Source organism: Prunus persica, chromosome G1 (assembly GCF_000346465.2).
Source record: "Prunus persica cultivar Lovell chromosome G1, Prunus_persica_NCBIv2, whole genome shotgun sequence".
NCBI classification, from domain to species: Eukaryota; Viridiplantae; Streptophyta; class Magnoliopsida; order Rosales; family Rosaceae; genus Prunus; species Prunus persica.
This window is the reverse complement of record NC_034009.1, coordinates 34,512,935-34,536,405: the sequence shown is the minus strand read 5'-3', so window position 1 is coordinate 34,536,405 and position 23,471 is coordinate 34,512,935. Positions and strand designations below refer to the sequence as shown.

The following is a 23,471-nucleotide window of genomic DNA, read 5'->3' as shown; positions in this document are numbered from 1 at the left end:
TCAATTCAGATGTCGTTTGACTATCGAATGGATTTACGCATATTGTGCGTTATCTGGGTTTAATATGTTCGGACCGTTGGATCGAGTCCAAATTTATTATGTTAATCTAGACACCTCTAGGATTGTGTGGGAATTCGCGGATCATGAATCGGAACCCCGGATATTCTGATTCAATAACTTGAAGTTTATGGTTTGCAATTACCATCCATTATGGATCAAACTTACAAGACGTATTTCCTAAACCCATAGTTGGACCTTAGAATACCTCGTCCTATGAACACGCACCGGGAATTTGGAAAAATTAGTATTTAATTTGTGAATTCCGTTTTGAAGTGATTTTATATTAATTAAGGGTTCGTATTTTGAACTAGTTGCTCCGACCGCTCGTACGCAACAAGCGGGATCCTCTCAGGGTCAGGCAGCTTGGGACTACTTGTGATTGGACATTTATTTTTAATATGCATTATTTTCAATGATTGAAAGAGTACAGATGGAATTGGTATATATATATTTGGAATAAGGATTGGGAAATTTATAAGTTTCGATATTAGTAATATGAAATTGAGAATTGATTTGATTTGAAATTTGAAGGTTGAATTTGGGGGAATTGGGAATTGAGTATGATGGGTTAATATGGAAAGATGTATGATTACACTATGTAAGTACCATCCCCTAGTTACTAGGCTTCCCATACGTGGCATTGGAATTTTCGGCGTGTGAGACCCTGTGAATTGCTATGAATCATCACACATGGCGTTGGAATTTCGGACATGTGATGATGTAGTCTGCGCGCGTTGGACTTAGTATTGGAGCTACACGTGGCGTTGAAATTTTCGACATGTGAGCTATGGAGTTTCGTCTCCTGGTTGGACCGCTTATCCCTAGACGCAGGATATCAACTGGAAGTCCTGCGGGCTAGCCAAACAATATCCCGGTTGGATTGTTTCCCTGGTACCTAAGTAGTGTGCTAAATATTACGTATATTTATAGATATATGTGTGAGTATAAATCAATTAAAGTATATGCAGTGGTTAGGTAAGAGCAGTATAAATTTTGGGGATAAAGTTTATGGATAGAGTGATTGATCTCAAAGGGTTTCGGAGAATGATGTTTTTGATCATTAAATAAAAGTTATGAATCTGTATGTCTTGAGCATTATTTTTACACGGTGGGGTTATTATGTTGTTTTGAATGCAAACTTTGTTTTGTCCACTCACATGTTTTATGTTTTGCACCCCCCAAACAGTAGTTGCTCAAGGGAGAGTTGCATGCTGAGTTCGAGGCCCCGAACCGTGAACATCAATAGTTTAGGTTTTGAGTAATTTCTTTCTACTCAACTAGCTATTCTTGTAAACTAAATTCGTTAGATGCTTTGTTATTGCCCATGTTAGGTTTTACTTGTAAGGCCAGAGACCATTTAGTTTATATTGCTGATTGTTGAATGCATGCTGCTGGTTGGGATTTCATTGTGTTTGTTGTGCATGTTGAAGTTTTTAGGATTGTTCAGTTTACAGGAGAGACTCTGCCAAAATTTTGGTTGAAAGTCTCAGTTTTTAGTAAGTGAGCCCGGCATCGGCGTGATGTCAGTAACAAGACGGGATTCGTCCCGGTTTCAGAGAAAATCTGGGGTGGGTCTTGTCACTAATATAGATACAATTCAACATTCATATCTAGTTATTTTCTAATTAGAGGACTACATGTGTTATCATGTTCCTAAATTAATATTCAATTCTTAAAATATTTAAGTAAAAGACAATTTCAACCCCAGAGTATTTTAATGGGTTCAAAATTGACTTTTTGTTTGGGGAAGAATTTTTGGAATTTGAATAGCACCATTGCGTAGAGCAAGTTGATACGAGTTCGCAAACATGTAGTGGGCTCAAATTGGAGTTTTAAGGAAGAAGTTACGATCAATGGAAGTGTAGTGGCACAACCATAAATATTTCAAAGTATGTTTTTTAAAAAACCAATCAAATTCTCTCTCTCTCTCTCTCTCTCTCTCTCTCTCTCTCTCTCTCTCTCTCTCTCACGAAAACACCCTGCCGGCCACTATTTTGGCCAACAGCACCTTCTTCCGTCCACTTCCGGCTACCGGACCATTCCCAAAAGAACTAGCCCTACTCCCTCTCTCTGACCCACCCCTTCTCTGGCAGAACCCGCAGCCCCAGCGCCGACAACAGTTCGAACACCGCTGATTTTTCTTCGAATTTTCCATCGTTGTGTTCGACGATTTCGACCACCAAATTTGTCGATCCATGTATGCTTTCTCATCCTTTCAACGTGAGCTAGCAGATGGTTGGGTTGGTTAGGATTGATTTTGAAGTTTTGAAGCTCGATATACGATCTAAGTTTTGACTGATTTTTAGCTCGAATTTTCAGCAAGCTCTAGCCACTTTTTGGCCGGCCGTGGCCTGAATAAACATTGCTCCCCTAGTTGCCCTGATCACGTAGGTATAGATATTGTTGTGTGATTTGAGAAATTTTAGCCGCAAAAAATTTCTCACTGCAGCGCGTAGGCTAAGGTCGGGTGGACCATTTGGTCCTAAAATGATCCCCATGTCATCCTAAGCACGATGGCATGCTCGGATTCAAATTTGGTTATCGTTTGGCCGTTGAATGGATTTACGCATATTAGGCGTCATCCTGGTTCGATATGTTCGGACCATCTAATCTTGACGAAACTCATAGGATATGTTAATTGGATTTTTATGAACCTATAGGAATTTTCAGATTATTAATCAAAGCTCGTGGACCCCATGGGGTACTTGGTTGATCAATATAAGAATTTAATCGTATATTTAATCTCGGGTCTTTTCAGACCATTCCAACTATCAGAACTGTTGAAAATTGGCCTATGAACTTTCTTAAGTTACATACACGCATTTTAAGGCCGGAGGTCAGGATTTTGATTAAATATTTGTGGTTGAGCTATTTTATTAATTAAATGTTTTAGTCGCTTAAATAGGTACTTGGGCTCCACCGAACCTGTAGGAAGGACCCTCAATGGGTCAGGCGAGCTCAGACATACAGTGAGTGGACTTTTATTTTATAAATAAATTTTATGCAATAAAAATTTTATTAATTGATCATGAATGAATTATTTATGGTTTTTGCTTTCCAAGCATACAGTTTGAATTCAAATGCTTTTATAAAAATTTGTTTATGATGAAATGTGAATGGCTTGGAAAGTAGAAAAGGAAATGGTAACAAGATTTAAGGATTGAGTGAGAAACAATATTTTAATTTTTCAGGAAATGTTTTAAACTACCATAGGTACCCAAAATGTTGCATTCAAATAAAATGTTGCCTTGGATATAATGATGTCCATGAACATCCTAGTTGCCTTCGGTTGACAGTTGGCCTACGAGTCGAGTCCTAGGATACCCGGACCGTGAGAAGCGAGGAATACGGCTCAGGTTGACCAAGTGTCTCCTGAGTTCTGTGAGGAATGCGGCTCGGGTTAACTTTGTGTTTCCGAGTTCTGCGAGGAGGTGTCGCTTATGTGACACTTGGAATTTATGGTATAATGTGGGAGATAAATAGAAAAATCATGGAATTGACGGATTAAAGGTACACTTAGGTGGAAATGAATTATTATTTTTTAATGCTTTCAAATAGTTTTGATGAATTAATTGAATGTATGAATGATTATATGAATATAAATATGCATGCTTGATTTTTGTACGATTATAGAATATGGATTAAATGAATTTTCAAATGGTTTTAATAGTGGGGTTAGTATGTTGATATTATATTTTGCAAAACTTTTTTTTGTTCACTCACCCTTTTAATGTTTTGCGCCCCCAGACAGTAATTTAGTATTGGAGCACCACCACCGGGCATTCATCACCCACCACTCATCCACTTCCATTATGTAGGATATTCTACTATAACCATACTATTTTTTTGTAAATTAAATTAAGTAGGCTCTAATATTGCTTTAGGATTTCTGTAAGGCCTGAGGCCACACAAACTTGTTGTTGGGTTGTGTGTGCTCTAACATTGTGCATGCTAAACGCTTGTGAATATAAGAATTGCATTTTGTATGTGTAAATTATTGGGAAATAAGCAATTTACAAGGGAGTCTCTTTTGATTTTTCGACAGAAGGCAACTCTTAAAAGAATTTTTGAGTTTTAGTTTAAAGGGCACTTTGGTCAAATGTGCCCGACACCTGACATGTATTGGATACACACAGGATTCGACACGGATTCCAAAGTAAAATTTGAGTCGCGTAAAATTAAATATAAATAAATATATAAATAGACGACCAAGTTCGGTTTATACAGGTGTACAAAAACTCAAAACCAAATGATATATGATTCAGTTCAATTTTTAAACCGTTACTTTTTCTTGATTAAAATCAAACGAAATCAATAATTACATATTAAATCAATCGGATTGATGCTCGCCCCTATTGTTGGCTTTCCACTGCCACATTATTTCTTTGGCACAAGTAGTTTTTTCATTCTTAATTTTTTTTTTTCATTTGGTTTCTAGTGTATTGGGCCTTGTTATTGGCTTAAGCCCAGGTGTACTTTGTTTCTCTTTTTTTGTATTGCACATGTTTATTTTGTTTTTCTGTTTTATATCCACATTTGCTGAGCCAAAAATAAAAATAAAAAAATTCACAAGTCACTAAAGGGAATAAAAGAAAAAATGTAATATGCATCCCTGAAAAAATAAGAAGGTAAATTCAGATTCCCCGCGAGAGATAGAGCGGTCCTGATAAAGTAAATGGAAAATGAATTGTTCCACATCAAAATTTGGTGGTGGAGCATTTTACCACACATCAGCCAATTCAGGTTCCCAAGTCCACAGATAATCCAAACTACCACTTTAGTCAGCTACCAACAGCATCCGCACCACAGATACACAGGCAAGGGTTTAGATTCTTTCAATCCATCAACAAGCAGGTCAAAAACTACCAAATATGTTGGGGTGCAGGGACGCAAGGATTTGAACCTTGATCTTCTCGTAAGTCTTGTAACTTGTTCATACAGGTTACAAACTGAGAGCTCTACCATTTTGAGCTACATCCCTTAAAAACCTAACTAACTAAACACAAATACACACAACAGAGCAGCTAAAAACAAAACAATGCACATAACATAACCATCATAATAAGCCAAACAAATCTAAAAGAGAAAAAGCTACCAAGAAGTTGACATTATACAATTGATAAACAATAAACAACAAAACAATGTCATAGTTCAAATGTACAAAAAGAACTTCAAAAACTCCGACCCTATTTGCGAAAACTAAGCAACTTCAATATAACACATATACTTTAAATATCCAAAAAGAAAAACTACCCAAGAGAAATATTAGTTTAGAAATCTTTAACAAAGGAAAGACACAAATTCTCTCCCATAATAAGCAATCTACGTAAAGGGCTCATTCCAAAATGACAAACCAGGACTACATTCTTTCAATACATTACATGTCTCTTTGTAAGTTCATTACTCAGTCATAAATTAGAGATAAGTATCACATTTAATGCAATCTCTCAGAGGACCTCATCCCTATCATCCCTTCCACACTTCACGAGCTTAAAATCCAGCTAAAGCATATTTGCTCATTGTTATATTGTAGGTTTTTGCAAGATCCAAAATAAGCTATGCATGCATTAAAGCACGACTCGCATTCACATTAGTTCCAGAAAATCAACCTGTACTAGCAACCAGCTGGGAAGAGTCGAATGAAGCTCAACCACAGCATTATTGAACCAATAAAAGAAACACACCCAGCACCTCATAAGAACATCAATATAAAAAACACACTAAAGTTCAAAATGTCTAATTTGATACCAACAATGAAGAATATAATTAATACTCAAATCCTTTTAAAATGTCAAATTGATCATAGAAACAGTGTCAGATTGCAATGTTCAATAAGTTGGACTACGCATGAGAAGCACCAAATGAAGAAAAGAACGGCAGATCCTATCAAGCCGCCCAAATGAACACGAAAGCTATACAAAGGAACAGTGATAGAAAAAAGTATGACCATCAGCTGACGAAACTAAGAAGACGGGGAAGGAAAATATCACACGTCATACCACATCTATATCCACCAGCAGTTTAAAAAACAGTTTTATCAGGTCTCTGCATAAACTTGAATCTGAGACACAGCATTGAAAGAATGAGACTGCTTTTGCATAAAACACGACCATATAATTATGCCAGACTGTCAACTTGTTAAACAACCCCTTTTAAAGACCTGCATTTCTCCACCTCTAAAAAACTCTCTTCAGGATAAGTGTGCACATGAAACAGGTACCAAATCTTCTCTCTTATGGGAAACAAATTAAATGATACACCAATGCGTACACCATGTGTAACCTAAACGGATCAGCACACTTCAAGCTTACAATGGACTACTCTGCACAGAAATTTCAAATATCCAACAAACTGATCCATCACAAACTTGAGCAACTTTAGCCTGCCAGAATAAAAAAGCAACATGACACAACAAAAGAACCAGCAAAAGCAAACCAGGCACTTCAACCGAAAGATGCCAACAGGTCTCTATGTTTTAAGACAAAAGCCAAACCCGAAGAGGTACATATTAGCATCTGCACTTCAGAAAAAAAAAAAATATATATATATATATATATATATATACGAAAAGACTTTGAGAGAAGCAATTAAATCAAAGGAAAGAATTAACCCCTCAGCCCATAGTCTGAAAAATCGAGCAAGATCTAAACGCTGAAATCCAAAGACAATGAAAACAAGTCATCCTATCCATTTCAGCTGCCAAATCAATCCCGTCAACCTGAACATCAGTAAACCTTGGCCAAAACGAGATCAATGAATACAACTTTGAAACATATTTGAAATAAGATACTATGTAAAAGACAATCGAATCTCACGACCCCTCACAGAACAGTTCCATCAATGAAGATCAAAGTCATACTCAGTTTATGTGTCAGCAAGTGCTGCTCTACGGTCCAATTATACTTCACTGCATCCAGTGCTGCTCTACAGTCCAATTATACTTCACTGCATCCAAAGATGTCAATCTGCATACCCCATTCCCACTCCCTCTTAAAACAATCAGCAGCCTGCCCGCCTATAAACCCCAGGACTTTAAGAGACAAATGTTGCTGCACAAATCTTTTTGCTCGAATCATATCTAATAAAATCTAACAAAAATAAACCATACACCAGGAAGTACCAGACACCTCTTAAAAGCATCCCCATTCTCCCAAGCCTCAAGAGCAAGCTGACAATATACAGACCCAATATCCAAGAAGAATGGTCAGCCAAGAAGCACAGGACACTACTAAGCAGTCCACATTCCAATGAAGACAAGACCAAAAGGAAAGACATACACTCTACAAAGGCAACTCCCATTCCTCTTGATTGTCGCACATGCCAAATCCATAATTTCGTTGGTTTGCTTGAACCCATTCCATTAATATGTAATCAAGTAAAAAAGATGCGAAATGAATTTGCATAATACATTTGCTCAAAAATGCCACATTTGTGGTCTACAAAGAACTAAATCGCAAGCAAAGGAACATAAAACCACCTCCAAGCTCTGACAAAGTGCGACTCCAGTAAAAGAGAAGTTAGGTTGCAACTGCAAACACATTGCATGAGATCAAATGGTGGTGCCCGATCATATACACTTAGCAGTAAAATATCAAATGAACGACCAAATATCTGAACAGACTGCATTGAATCCACCTTCAACCAGACAAAAACAGCAATACCAATAAAGACACGCATCTGCCGAACCTTAAAATGTGTGAATTAATTAAAGACCAGTGTAATATTGAAGTGAATGGGAAGCACAGAGTCATACAAAATTAAGGATCTTGAGGCCCCTACACGAAATTCAAAGCCCAACATCTGAGGAAAAAGATCCAGAAACAGAGCAGAGCTACGATACATCTGCACAAAAGAATGCCCAACGAAAGTGTCGAATCTCCAAGAAGAAAATAAATCATAAGGCTATAATACTCAACTCCCTCTTAAAAGCGATTTCCTTCAACAAAGTTGGACCCCATATACAGACAAGATGATCTGCATAGAATGGAAAGTAATGGTGCAAATCATGGCCCAAGATCTCATACAATCTCCAGAATAGAAAATAGATAATAAGACAAGAAACCCCATCTTGGAAGAAGCTCTTCTGTGTCAACAATGTTGGACTCCATGTATAAGACGAGTAAGGATGTGTCTGCATATAGAAATGCTGTTCAAATAAGTCGTGAAAAATCTCAAAGACCAGCAAATCAAATAATAGGGCGAAGATATTCACTCTTAGTAGCACCCCTGCTCTCCTTAAACAAAGTAAGACTTCATACTCTTCAGATCTTATAAACTCTTCACCATACACAGGATGCATCAAACTCTAAAAGAAAACATTAATGGCTCATGTAAGAAGTTAAATCATAAGCAGAGAACCACTCAAACCCTTTCTTAAAAGCAGCTTGTTCTACTTCAAGGAATCAGACCCCACAAGAAGACTAGTGTAATGGCCTGCATATAAAGACATTGCGCAAAAAATGTCTCAGGATGTCATACGGGCTCCAATAATATAAAATCAGATAATAACTCAGAAAACCCCTTTTTTCTTTCAACAGTGAGACTCCAGCATCCGACAAGCGTTGGGATGCATCTGCATAAAAGAGTGCTCAAATAATGGTTCCATACCCTCATGAACAGCAAGAAATAAGAAACAAAATCATAAGCCAAAACTACTCAAACCCCTTCTTAAAACTCGTTCGAGAAAGTGAGACCTCCATATATAGACACGAGATCAGATAAAAGACCCCCTGCTCTCCTTAAACAAAGACTTCATACACATGCGAGTTAAATTGCATCTGCATAGAATATTGCTCGAACAATGGTACCAGATCTTATAAACTCTTCACCAATACACAAGATGCATCAAACTCTAAAAGAAAGCATTACTCAAATAATGGCTCATATAAGAAGTTAAATCATAAGCAGAGAACCACCCAAACCCTTTCTTAAAAGCAGCTCGTTCTACTTCAAAGAATCAGACCCCACAAGAAGACAAGTGTGATGGTCTGCATATAAAGACATTGCGCAAAAAATGTCTCAGGATGTCATACAGGCTCCAATAATATAAAATCAGATAATAACTTGGAAAACCCCTTTTTTTTTCTTTCAACAGTGTGAGACTCCACCAGCTGACAAGCGTTGGGATGCATCTGCATAAAAGAGTGCTCAAATAACGGTTCCATACCTCATAAACACCAAGAAATAAGAAACAAAATCATAAGCCAAAAACTACTCAAACCCCTTCTTAAAACTCGTTCGAGAAAGTGAGACCTCCATATATTGACACGAGTTAGGATACGCCTGCAGGCAGAAATATAGCTCAGACAATGTGCCCCACATTATACAGACGGTACGAATAAAAAAAATTAGATAAAAGACCCCCTGCTCTCCTTCAACGAAGACTTCATACACATGCGAGTTAAATTGCATCTGCATAGACTTCATACCAGATCTTATAAACTCTTCACCAATACACAAGATGCATCAAACTCTAAAAGAAAACATTACTCAAATAATGGCTCATGTAAGAAGTTAAAGCATAAGCAGAGAACCACTCAAACCACCCTTTCTTAAAAGCAGCTCGTTCTACTTCAAGGAATCAGACCCCACAAGAAGACAAGTGTAATGGTCTGCATATAAAGACATTGCGCAAAAAATGTCTCAGGATGACATATACAGGCTCCAAGAATATAAACTCAGATAATAACTCAAGAACCACCCAAACCTTTCTTAAAGACATTGCACAAAAAATGTCTCAGGATGTCGTACAGGCTCCAATAATATAAAATCAGATAATAACTCAAAAAAACCCTTTTTTTCTTTCAACAGTGTGAGACTCCAGCAACCGACAAGCATTGGGATGCATCCGCATAAAAGTGCTCAAATAATGGTTCCATACCTCATGAACACCAAGAAATAAGAAACAAAATCATAAGCCAAAAACTACTCAAACCCCTTCTTAAAACTCGTTCGAGAAAGTGAGACCTCCATGTCACGAGTTAGGATACGCCTGCAGGCAGAAATATAGCACAGACAATGTGCCCCACATTATACAGACGGTACGAATAAAAAAAAATTAGATAAAAGACCCCCTGCTCTCCTTAAACGAAGACTTCATACACGTGCGAGTTAAATTGCATCTGCATAGACTTCATACCAGATCTTATAAACTCTTCACCATACACAAGATGCATCAAACTCTAAAAGAAAACATTACTCAAATAATGGCTCATGTAAGAAGTTAAAGCATAAGCAGAGAACCACTCAAACTACCCCTTCTTAAAAGCAGCTTGTTCTACTTCAAGGAATCAGACCCTACAAGAAGACAAGTGTAATGGTCTGCATATAAAGACATTGCGCAAAAAATGTCTCAGGATGTCGTACGGGCTCCAATAATATAAAATCAGATAATAACTCAAAAAACCCCTTTTTTTCTTTCAACAGTGTGAGACTCCAGCAACCGACAAGCATTGGGATGCATCTGCATAAAAGTGCTCAAAAAATGGTTCCATACCTCATGAACACCAAGAAATAAGAAACAAAATCATAAGCCAAAAACTACTCAAACCCCTTCTTAAAACTCGTTTGAGAAAGTGAGACCTCCATATATAGACACGAGTTAGGATACACCTGCATGCAGAAATATAGCTCAGACAATGTGCCCCACATTATACAGACATTAGGCAACCCATTTTTATTCAACGGAGAGTGAGATTCCATAGACAGACAAGATTTGCAATCTGCATAAACAAATGATTCCAGACATCAAAGAAATAAGAAATTAAATTACAAGCCAAGAACTAACTGCAACGTAAACCTTCAAAAACAAATTCCTGCAAAAGATCACCAAATAGAACTACTGCAGAAGCTCCTCAAAATCCTGATACTCTGGACTAAAGCAATAGATGCACTGCATAATACACGAAAGGAAAGACAACCACGGAATTCACGATATTGAACATGTAACAGAAATAAGAAAGCAAACAGGGTCAATAAGGCAACTGCAGAAGCTACTCAAAATCCTGATACTCAGCTCCATGAAGACAGACTAAAAGCAAGAGATTCATCTGCATGAGACATCAAAGGAAAGACAACCACATAATTCACCGATATTGAACATGTAAAAGAAACAAGAAAGCAAGAGGGTGAATAAACAAAACCAGCACCCAGGAGCTCCATTCATTGCCATGCCCCAAGGAAAACTTTGTCCCTAAGACAAGAATTAGGATGCATCTACTTCAGATATTGCTAAATAACAGCACCAAATCTTATAAATCCTTAAGATGGGAAATTAAACAGAAGGAAAGAAGAATTAAACCCCCTCTTAAATGGTATGTCAATTAGAACCCCACAGAAGAAAACCTGAAAAATACAAAGTACCCAATATTCATTTAGGGGGTGAGAGAGAGAGAGAGAGAGAGAGAGAGAGAGAATTTTAAAGTAGGAAGTTAACATGTTCTTATTAAGAAACCAAACCAGAATCTGCTTCCCACAATAGACTAGAGTCATAAACTTTAAATGCAACCAATTCTCCATACGCATCAAATCACGAAAATAGGGAATCATCATCAAGAGAATGTCAAACCAGACCGCTATACAATTTGGGAGACCAAATATATGGAATGACCATAAAGCAACATACATCGAACAAACACATGGCAGCACAGAAGGAAGTAAAGACACATTCAGCATCTGTAATCAAAACATCATAATATTATATCTTCGAATGAAGAAAAAAAAGATTAATAAGATTGATGGTGATTTTGAACATATCCCCTCATATACCAAGAAGGGTGAAAAAAAACCAGCAGCCTTGCACTCCACTCAAACCCATGCACCAAGTTGAAACTTTGTCCCTAAGACAAGAATTAGGGTGCATCTACATAAGATATAGCTAAAATAACAGGCACCGAATGTAATCAATTTTTGAAATGTAAAACAAAAGGCAACAACAATAAACCCCTTCTTAGGTAGCATGTCAATTCAAACCCAACAGAAGAAACCTGAAAATACATAATAATTAATATTAATTAAGTGTTAGAGGGAGAGATATACACTTAATATATAAAAAAAATAAAACAATAAAAGAAAAATATTTAACATGTTCTCCCAATAATATAGGACATCAAACGTGCAGAGAATAAAACAATTTCACCAAAAACACCAAATAACTTATTTCCTCTTCCATTTAACTGCAGCATAAACCTTCAAAATCAAATTCATGCAAAAATTCACCAAACAAGGTAAGTGTAGGACTGCTCAAAATCCTCATAGACTTGCATAATGAGGACTAAAACAAGTCTCTGCATTATGCAAGTCGGCACAAGACACCAACGGAAAAACCACAGAAACGATATTGTGCAAGTAACAAAAATAAGAAACAAGGTGAACAAACAAAACGATATTGAGCAAGTAACAAAAATAAGAAACAAGGTGAACAAACAAAACCAGCGGCTTTGAGCTCTCAAACCGGTGCCCCCAGGTGAAACTTTGTCCCTAAGACAAGAATTAGGGTGCATCTACATAAGATATTGAAAAAATAACAGCACCAAATGTAATAAATTTTTGAAATGGGAAACAAAAGGCAACAGCATTAAACCCCCTTTAAGGTAGTAAGTCGAATCAAACCCAACAGAAGAACCCTGAAAAATACATAATACCTAATATTAATTTAGGGGCAAGAGAGAGAGAGAGAAAGAGAGAGATATATATATAAATATATATATATAAAAATCTTTAAAAAATTAAACGATATAATATTTAAGATGTTCTCCCAATAATTTAGGACATTGAACGAGTAGAGAATTAAACAATTTCATCAAAAAAACAAAACGCAAACATATTCTCCCAATAACCTATTTCCACTTCCATTTAACTGAGGCGTAAACATCTAAAACCAAATTCCTACAAAACAAATCACCAAACAATGCAACTGCAATCACTACATAATGTGGACTAAAGCAAGACATCGACGGAAAAGAGACCACAAAATTCACAATATTGAACAAGTAACAAAAATAAGAAACCAAGGAAAGTGAACAAACAAAACCAGCGGCCTTGAGTTCTCAAGCTGGTGCGCCCCGATGAAACTCTGTCCCTAAGACAAGAATTAGGGTGCAACTACATAAGATATTTGCTATAATAATAACACCAAATGTATAAAAATAAAAATAAAAATTGAAATGGGAAACAAAAGAGCAACATCATTAAACCCCCTTTATTGTAGTAAGTCAATTCAAACCCAACAGAAGAAACCTGAAAAACATAATACCTGACCAATTTAGGGGTGAAATACAGAGATATTGAGAGAGAGAGAGAGAGAGAGAGAGAGAGAGAGAGAGTTGTATAACTGCTCAAAATCCTGATAATCACTACATAATGTGGACTAAAGCAAGACATCAATGGAAAGACAGACCACAGAATTCAAGATATTGAACAAGTAACGAAAATACGAATCCAAGGAAGGTGAACAAAAAAAACCAGTGGCCTTGATCTCTCAAACCGGTGCCCCCACTTTGTCCCTAAGACAAGAATTAAGGTGCATCTACATAAGATATTGCTAAAAAAGCAGCACCAAATGTAATAGATTTCTGGAATGGGAAACAAAAGGCAACATTAAACCCCCTCTTAGCTAGTAGTAAGTCAATTCAAACCCAACATAAGAAACCTGAAAAATACATAATACATTATATTAATTAAGAAGTGAAATAGACAGAAAGAGAGAGAGACGTATATAAAAGTTTAAAAAACTTGAGAGAGAAAGGATTTAACATGTTCTCCCAATAACCTAATTCCAATTCCTTCATTAACTGTGGCGTTAAAACCAACTTCCTGCAAAAAAATCAGCAAACAAGGTAACCCCAGGAACTGCTCAAAATCCTGATAATCACTACATAATGTGGACTAAAGCAAGACAACAACGTAAAGACAGATCACATAATTCACGATATTGAACAAGTAACAAAAATAAGAAACCAACGAAGGGGAACAAACAAAACAAGCGGCTTTGAGCTCTCAAACCGTTACCCCGTGGTGAAACTTTGTCCCTAAGACAAAAATTAGGTTGCATCTACATAAGATATTGCTAAAATATAAACATCAAATTTAATAAAAAAATTTAAATGGGAAACGAAAGGCAACAGCATTAAACCCCCTCTTAGGTAGTATGCCAATTTGAAACCAACGGAAGAAACCTGAAAAATACATAGTACCTAATATTAATTTTGGGGTGAGAGCAAGAGCGAGAGCGAGAGAGAGAGAGAGAGAGAGAGAGAGAGGGAGAGAGAGGAACTTGTATTAAAAAAAAATTAAAATCTTAAAAGAAAAAGATTTAACATGTTAACCAAACCAGAACAGCTCCCCCATAAGTGTCATAAACTTTTGGCTCCATCCAACTTAGTCTCCATAAGCACTTTAATCACAAAATTAGTGAATCATCAAGACAAAACCTAACCACACTGCTATACAAATTCGAAGTCCAAATATATGCAATGACAACCATAGAAATGAACAAACTTTTAAAAAACATAACGCTGCGCCAAACCACTTTTGGTTGTAATTATTAATAGCTTAAAGACCATAAAGCAAAATTTATTGATTAAATACATGGGAATAAAGAGGTAAGTGAGAAATACTCGGGGTCTGTAATCAACTGAGAGAAAACAATTTTATAGAAAGCAAAATTTATTGATCAAATACATTGAATAATTTTATATCTTTGAAAAAACAATTACTATATCTTTGAGATAAGAAGAAATTAAAATAGACCCTTTCATTCCAACAGAGAAAATCAATAGAAAGCCAAAATTGAGGACATAAAAACCCGTTTAGAACATACCCAAAAAACAAGAAACACATCGAAATGAAAGGCTACGAACTAAGAAGGTTAACAGGAATTCTGGATTTAGTATGTCAATATAAGAGCAGAAAGTTCGGCATGATCATAGGGAAAAGGAGGAGGACATAAACATGATATTACTTAAAAATTTCAGGGACTTGAAAGATATATAAAGACGCGCATTTTGACAAACTGTAAAAGAATAAGCATGTAACCAAAAACAATAATCCATATGCAGCAAACCAATGAAAACCTTTACAAATGGACTCCATCCAAAGACTGAAAAGGTGCAGACATAAGCTCAAATCTGCAACACGATTACTATCTCCTGCAAATCAATAGATCCAGATAGACAATTTTGACATTCAACATTCCATTGCGTCCGCAAATCAGTATAAAATCCAACCTCGTAGCCATACAATCAGATCCCATAAGAACCTATGGAGTTATCAGCTAACCATAACATCTAACCCTCGTGTGTCAAACACCGCAAACGAGGCCTGAAAAATAACAGCAAAGCTCCGCTTATTTGATTGATAAAAAAACGAGGGAAATTTCCAAATCATTATATTCTAAACTTCAGAACAAAATCATGCAGTTTTCCGTCCAAATCAAATCGCAAGCAGAACTAGATGCCCTGGCAGTCATCACCATCAGGCCAATCAAAACACATAAGCATATCAATAAAGATGAACTTCGCCCTCAAATCAACAAATTCTATCTATACAAAACAACTAGAAGATCCAAATCGAATTCAAAGCAGTTTCATAACAAACACCTACTTCACCATCAGGCCAATCTTGTTTGGATCTCATCTGAACCAATAAAACAAGCCTGCAAATATACACAACCTCTGGTTCTTTATATCGTCACAACCTTCAACGGTCATTAGATTCCACTTTTAATCGGTAGCCAAATCCATCACCACACCCTACAGCATAGCGATAAACAAAACTTAATCCATCCATATCTAAATCATAGAATCAAACCCATCCATCCATATCTAAATCATAGAATCAAACCCAAACAGAAGAAGCGAATCAACAAAATTCGATAATCTACACAAAACGAAACCTGATCGCCATCGCCCTTTCGTTCAGGGACCAGCAGAATGATTTGTGAGAACGTCTGAAGGGTATTTATGAGGAGAGGGGGTCGGCATGAACGGCCAAGATTGAGCCGGTGATGGAAATAATAGACGGTGGATGTGTAAGTTGTAACGGATAGTGATGAGCTGTCGACGCGGTTTTTCTTTCTTGGTTGTAATGACTTGAAATCAACGCTACTTTCTCTTTTTTTATTTTATTACTTTCTATATTTGTGGTGGTGAGGACGCGCACATCTTGTCGGATCCCGATTCCTTTTGGATGGAAAAAAATAAAATCTGCCACGTGGTTTTTGGGCGAAGACTCGCAGTCCGTGTTGACCAGGATTCCTATACACATTCGCATAGAGAAAAATAAAGGGAAACTGACACGTGTCCAGACCTTGTTGGACCAGGATTCCTATAAATGTTTGGATGAAAAAAATTTAAAACAAATAAAAGAAAAGAAAAGCTGCCACGTCTTTTTTTGAAAATTCTCGAAGCAAGTGGTAGTGTAACAATACTGGCCTGGGCTGAAAGGAACAGAAGGAGTGGACCGTTTAATATTCTTGGCACTGGTCCACACCCTGTGACTAGCCTAAGATCTCTAGTTTCATCAAGCCCAATTTCCAAGAGTATATCTGGACACAAAGAAGGAAGCCCATCAAAGGGTGACTTTTTATATATTATATAAATTAGCCCCTTGGCACATGCTCATGTATGTGTCAATTGGTTTTCTTTTTTTTTTTTTCTTTTTTTTTTAGAATTAAGAAAAGATAATATGAGTAGTTATGTTTCATAAAAGTAGGACCTATTATCTGATTTTGTTTTTATTTTTATTTTTTTAATATAAAAAATATGAAATTGCCATATTATCCTCATTTAATTAATAATTTCAATTTTTAATGTTTGAATTAACCATAGCTATTTTCTGGTATTTTGAATGTTTCCCCATTCTCTGCTTTTTGCTTTATAAATATAGATGATTGTGTAAACTACTCTAAACTAATATAATTTACAAAGAAAAATTCGAACATGAGTGCAAGGGGGCAGACTCATTGTTGTGAGTCAACCCACATTTGCAATCACAACTACTTCATTATCTCTTAATAATTACAAAAATGATCGACTTCATTATTTTGAATTGAGATTTGAACGTTGGTGTAACATTGATCTAGAAATTAAGTAGTTAACATTTGGACATGTTGCACGTTTTTGATCTTGTAGTTTAGCACAAGTTCAATTTCTTCTTCTTGATTTTATTTCATAATTATGTTGAGTTAATCTTATCAAGCAATTCATCAATCTGTTTACGAAAGATGCACAAGTCACTTACTAAGGGGAATAAAAAATATATATATATATTTTCTGTTTTCAGCTTAGACCTCTCATGTAACCCTGAAAATAAAAAAGATAAATTCAGTTTTCCCACGAGATATAGAGCGGTACCGACAATTATAAGTAAATGAAAAATGAATTGTTCCATATCAAAATTTGGTGGTGGAGCATTTTACTACAAATAAAAATGAATTGCGCCTTTCTTCTTTTACTTTTACTACTGAAAAACAAAAATGAAAACATAAAAAGGAAGAAACATCAAGGGACATGGCCTACACTGTGTAAACTAAATATTTACTTATAAATCAAAGATTGGGCCACTCATGACATCTGGGAGCCCAATTGTTTTTTTTGTTTTTGTTTTTTTTTAAAATTCGTATCTTTACATTTAGAAAAAATGAAGAAAAAAAATACAAATTAATCAAGACAAAAATGTAAAGTCCTGGAATTCTTTCTCGGATGGGTGATGTACTGGTGAAATCCTTGATCCACTAAGAAAGCTACACAGATCATTAAATAAAGTTGGATTTTAAAAAAAATTAAAAATATTGAATAATCATCTATGCATAATAATAATAATAATAATGTGCATACATGTATGCATAAAAAGTAGGCGAAGCACAGAAACATTACAGCAGGGGTCTAAAGTCGGCCATTTTTTTCACTGCGGCTACTTCACCATTCATAGATCAAATTCAGAAAGAGGAGGGAAAAGAGAGTAGACATCTCTGTTTGTGTGATGTATAAAGTCATTATTTCATTTCTGAAAAATGAATACAATCTGTAGCATCAGCACATGGACCTCTAGATAGGCTATGTACAGCAACTTTCATGGAAAACAACTGAGAAAAGATGCGAGGTTATTAAGTTCAAAAAATCAAAAAATCTGATCAAAAGATAGCTTAGTTCCTAAGGTATGGGGTTAAATGTGATTCTGTTGGCAAAATTAAGTTGGTAACGAGAACAGACCACCCTAATGCAAGGATACATATACGTTATGAGCACCACTGCGAAACCACCTCTTATAGATCACATTTTCAGGCATTCTGTTCTGTTACTCCTCTATGCATATGCTTCAGCAGCTTCTGAGAGACCTGCGTTATTTATCTCCAAGTTCTCTTCTAGTCAACTATGATAAAAAGTAAATAAGAACATGAACAAGGATATATGTTACACAAGACTGGAAAGCTCCTACTTAATGTAAGAAATATCCATACCATTGGTGGCCAAATCAATTTCATAATTGGAGGTGGTGGTGTCCCTAGAAACCATAAGTTCTGAAGCTTTCTCCACGCCATTGGAATTGTAAGGAGCAATACTGTGTCTTGTCCACTGGAGGGAACCCAGCAAATCATTCTCAATGCAATCATACCTGCAATACACATGTGTCACTTTATAAGAAAATACATTGAGATCGGATCTTACAGTACAGGGTAAGGCATTAGATGGATATCCATTTCCACCAAGACTTTTGATGACTACTCAATAGGAGAATTCAAGTCCTAAAGGCAAACTTACAATTTTTCGCAGAGCTTATCAGTAAGCGTAGAAAGATTCAAGATCCTCATTCTCAATTCCATAATTTGTTCGTGTTTATATTCATGAAAAGGCTCCTCCGTAAACAAAGAAAGCTTCTCCATATTTGCCTCAAGCTGCTGCTGCTGGTCCTCAAATAAATTTTGTTTTATTGTCCTTTCTTCCGCCGTCATTTCATTCTCGAATAAATCACCAAACATGTGATATGCAAATGGGTAGGAATATGAAATAATCTGCCTCGACCTGAAGAGTCTGTAGAGAGCTTTGGTTGCCCAGCTTAAATCTTTAAACATCAATTCCTTTTCTTCCAAACATGATATCTTTTCTTGTATGCTTTTCTTCAGTGTAGATTCAAGCTTAAGAGAATCTGTATGAGCTTGATAACGGTTGAAGTAGTGAGTGTAACGGAATAGGTCCCTCTTGGCCAGCTCAAGTTTCATATCCTCGTCTTCTTTGAATCGTCCACAACTGTGTCCCGCGATGGAATCCCATGTATGATCCGAACCAGTTGGTGCACCACAGAGCCAACTGTCAAAACATGTACAGAAACAAACATCAAATGATGTTACTACTACTAACACAAAGGCAAGGAAAGACAGAGAAATGGATCATCAACTGTAAAGAAAAACCCAAAGGGAATAAAACATAATTTAGTACATAAGTTTATAATATAAATTTGGAAAAGATTGTTTAGTCTGCAAGAAACATTAATCCTGAGGGCATATAACTGAGCCCAAGAGAAAAATACTAAACCTATAGAATGGGATACCAAACTTGAAAAATGAATTAAAAAAATAGAAAAGGAAAACAGAACTGATCTTGAAAGGATGATACAAAAATGAGTCCTATGAAAACACCAGTATGCATCACCCGATTAAGCACCATAAATAGCATCAACTATTTATTCAAACATCAAGGCAATATCATCAAATCTCTACCCTACCAAAACCACTATCTATATTTTATTTCCCACAAGAACCTAAACAAATTGCTGTTATGAACAGTAACGGAAATATAGGAGCTCCATTCTTAATCATGGAGCATATTAGGTCACATTCTGTCTTACAATATTGCTCTTCATGACATCTTAGAAAATGACATGTACTTTATTGAGTAAGTTAGAACCAATAATTTTATGTACAAAACACTAAAAGAACTTGTTGGGTAGAGATTTAACACACCATGAATTGTTAACATGTGAAAGGCAACAGAAAACAGAAAGCTTTATCAGATAGAAAATGAGAACCCATACTTTGTGCAGAGCAAGCTTGTGCAAAGAGCAAACAGCTAATCAATCCTAAATTGCATAACGAACAAAAGATCTTCACGAAAAGCTTAGACTATAAACCACCAGCCTAACAAAAGTCAGTTATCAACATACACTTCACAAAAGGCAGCAAAAATACAAATCCTATTTAAAGGATCTCACCCCAGGTATAGTTTTTGAAAAACAACCACATGAAAGTTAGACCCTTCAAATGTGTGAGATGCTCCCCAACCCACCCCCCAGGATTCCATAAAAAATGGGGCACAAGAGTAAAAAAAAGCAGAAAATACATAGGCACTCACCAAAATGGTTGTCCACAGACACAGATAACTAGATTGCATCCTCCATTTTTTTCAACCAGCTTGTAACATTTTGGGCAAGATTTCGTATTGACTGCAATATAATTAACAGTCACTGATTCATCTTGGCACTTCTGACACCACAGTTCCCACATTCGGCATGAACAAGGGGAGTGTGCTTTAGATAAGCATTTAAAACAGAATTGCAGCCCACATGCACATTCAACCTCACATGATAATTCATCATCCTCAATACGTATAGCATTTCCACAATGGGGAACACTTGGGCACCACTTCACCTTTCTATTATCCTCAATATATGATTCCAGAAGGAAACGCTCAAATTTCTCTGCCAGATTAGGATCCCTTGCACTGACTAGATTTCTGATTATTGCTTCATCGCAAATAGCATTGCACTTGTGTGCCATGCATTTAATGCGCCTACTCTGACCGTCATTTATTTTCACAATAAAATGCTCTGTCCAACCTAAGCACAATGTTAGACAAAACTATTTCATTAAAATGAAAATACAATCAGTAAGATGCACACATTTCATAAATACATAAATAAAGGATGGTAACCCACCAACATGGATAGTAGTATTCCAGGCAGTTACTGGTTTATATTCCCATGTTAAAAATCTGATTCAGTCCACAGATTTTTACAAGTAAACATGCTATAACCTCCTAGAAGATCAAGTACAAATTGACGCCACATTAAAAACTTACAACTGAAATCCTCTTGAATATAAAAATAGAAAATTTGTTTCCCCAAGGACTATAATCAAGTTAGGATTTGCTAAGCTAAACTTCTTGTGGTTTTACAGAACAAAAGAAAAAGAAGAAAAAAACTTATTCGACGGATGCCATGATTCTGCAAAGAGATAATGCAGAGCAGAGTACTTACAATAGTTGCAGAAGTAGTGACCGCAATCCATTATTGTCACCTGATCAGAAGGAATCTCGTCCATGCAAATACCACACATAACCTCAGATGAAAACTGTGATGAGACAAGATTGTCATCCTCTACCACAGTCACACCTGCTTCGGCATATAATCTGTCTTTCCCCCTCTCTACAAGCACTGCAAGCACTTTGTCAACATCCCAACGATAATGGATGAGCAAGGTTCGGGCGTGGTATTCTTTCAATGATAACACATCCATTACCCTTTGCAAGTCATCCCTCTGCACATTTTAATGCCAACATTTAACATTAACCTAGTCGACCATAACACATACATAACGACAGCAACATTCATACAATCAAAAACAAAAACAAAAACAAAAATTCCATACCTGTGCAGCCAAGAGAGATTCTTTTGAAATAACCTGTCAAACACCAGTAAAGGTCATAAATGAAGAAGGAGAGAGGGATAAGCATAAAATACTGAAAGCAATAATTGAGACTAGAACTAGAAGCCACAACTTTTAATACGAAATCAGACAGCATAAGGAATAGAACTGAATTTAAGAGGAGAACTTTCAAAGTATATTTATAAAAAAATTGAATCAATTCTCTGTTGACTCTGCAAATTTAAGAGGAGAACGGGAGTAAGTTATGTAAGACTCTGTTGACGTAAATTTGAATCAATTCCATAGTTCCCTTGAATTTCACTTACAAAGATAAAACCATAGCTGCAAATTGAATATAAACTCGAGCTGTTAATCATCTAAAAAGACACATTTTTCTTTTTCGAAACTTCACGACAATCACATTCTCATCAACCAAGAAGGAACCGGGCTTCCTTTTTGGTTGGCAAAAAAAAAGAAATGAATTTTACTTCGAAAAATCCTGAAAATTTAAAACAAAAAAATCAACCTGAAGAAACGAAAAACTGTAGAAAATTGTGATAGAATACAATGACACAGTCAAATTTCGTCGATAAATTTACAACGAAGCTACAAATTATGGCTACCTTACTCGTCGGAGCCTCAGGCCTGAGACTCTCATAATTCTCAACGTATTCCAACAGCTCCATATTGTTGCGATCATCATCCTCGTCGTAATAGTCATCGTCGCTGCTCACATAGTAGTCATCCTCCATTGTTTATCTACCAAAAAAACAGGCAAAGGAATAAAAAAGATGTAAATATTTTGCAGATAAACAAAGATGAAGCAGTCCTCGGATCAAGCACTGGAGAAAGAGGAGAATTTTCCGGGAAAAAAAAAGAGAAATCTTCTAGGGGAAGTAAAACCCCTAGAAAGATAGAGCCTTTTTCCCTTTCCTCTCTTCTCTTCCTCCGTGAATAATAAGGAAAAAAAAAAAGAGTACGAAAAGAGGAGGGGCAAATTTAAATGACTCTGAAAAGGGAATGTATGCGATCACGTCAATTAAAACCTCTCCTTCTTTAGCTCTGCTCTTCCCGCGGTGGAGAAAAGTTTGCTTAAAATAAATCGGATACAAACTATTTACGCTTTTTTTATATTTATTTATTTACATTTTCGGGCCAAATGCTATATTTGCATTCATTTACACCCTATCACTGGAGCAACTTCCAACAACTATGAGTGTAAATGTCATTTACATCCCCCTTTACACCTTTGCAATGAAGATGCCCTTACTTCAAAATTAACATTTTGCATCCTATTACCACCAAATGTTAATGTACCCTTCTAATATATAATTCTAATCTTATTCAAATGTCTAGATTTTCTAAACCCTATTTTCTTACCATATATATGCCATTGTTCTTACCATATATACGCTATTTTCTTACCTTATTTTTCTTGCATCTAAAGTTTGTTTTGTATACCCAAAATGATGATTTGCAAGTTGAGCTTATAAGAAGTATGGCAAGACAAGATTGTGAACATCTTATAGCGAAGACTCTTTTGAATTTAAAGAAAAGTGTGAAGTAGGACAAATAAATAAGGAACCAATAACTTCTTCTTTTCCTTCAATCCAAAAATCTTCCTAAAGCTATTGCATTTCCTTTCGACTAATAAATCGGGTTTCTCTCCCCCTCGTCATGTTGTAAAGAGTTCTCCCCCCCCCCCCCCCCCCCCTCCCTCTTCAAAGTTTTTTTTGCTGGGATTTTGCTCTCATGCCTTTTGGCAAGCTTTTGT

The 23,471-nt window shown here is 36.2% G+C and overlaps 1 protein-coding gene and 1 long non-coding RNA gene across 4 annotated transcripts; both read right to left on the bottom strand.

Moving 5' to 3' along the window:
* On the bottom strand, nucleotides 5,315-16,701 carry LOC109946449. Its single transcript, XR_002269588.1, has 2 exons — nucleotides 15,953-16,701; nucleotides 5,315-15,809 (listed from the first exon to the last, which is right to left on the bottom strand). It is a non-coding gene; the product is annotated as an uncharacterized LOC109946449 (long non-coding RNA).
* Nucleotides 17,847-22,813, bottom strand: LOC18789276 (probable E3 ubiquitin-protein ligase ARI2). 3 transcript variants are annotated; one of them, XR_002269855.1, is made up of 8 exons: nucleotides 22,321-22,807; nucleotides 21,701-21,733; nucleotides 21,310-21,589; nucleotides 20,406-20,889; nucleotides 18,819-19,364; nucleotides 18,518-18,672; nucleotides 18,289-18,394; nucleotides 17,847-18,113 (listed from the first exon to the last, which is right to left on the bottom strand). XR_002269855.1 is itself a non-coding variant. In XM_020555574.1 (8 exons), exons 2-8 carry the CDS (start codon nucleotides 22,447-22,449, stop codon nucleotides 18,363-18,365), a joined length of 1,659 nt encoding a protein of 552 aa, XP_020411163.1. In that variant the 5' UTR covers nucleotides 22,450-22,456; nucleotides 22,744-22,813; the 3' UTR covers nucleotides 17,847-18,362. The 3 variants fall into 3 exon arrangements, 2 of the variants coding, with proteins under 2 accessions (XP_020411163.1, XP_020411164.1); XM_020555574.1 differs by having other exon boundaries at nucleotides 17,847-18,394; nucleotides 22,321-22,456; nucleotides 22,744-22,813; XM_020555575.1 differs by having other exon boundaries at nucleotides 17,847-18,429.

Bases quoted from the DNA above. Each gene is read 5' to 3' on its own strand.
- LOC18789276 (XM_020555574.1), bottom strand. From the start codon at position 22,449: ATGGAGGATGACTACTATGTGAGCAGCGACGATGACTATTACGACGAG. The intron at 21,734-22,320 runs GTAGCCATAATT...GGTGTTTGACAG, and splicing joins CTGAGGCTCCGACGAGTAAG to GTTATTTCAAAAGAATCTCT. The intron at 20,890-21,309 runs GTAAGTACTCTG...CATTGTGCTTAG, and splicing joins TCACTACTTCTGCAACTATT to GTTGGACAGAGCATTTTATT.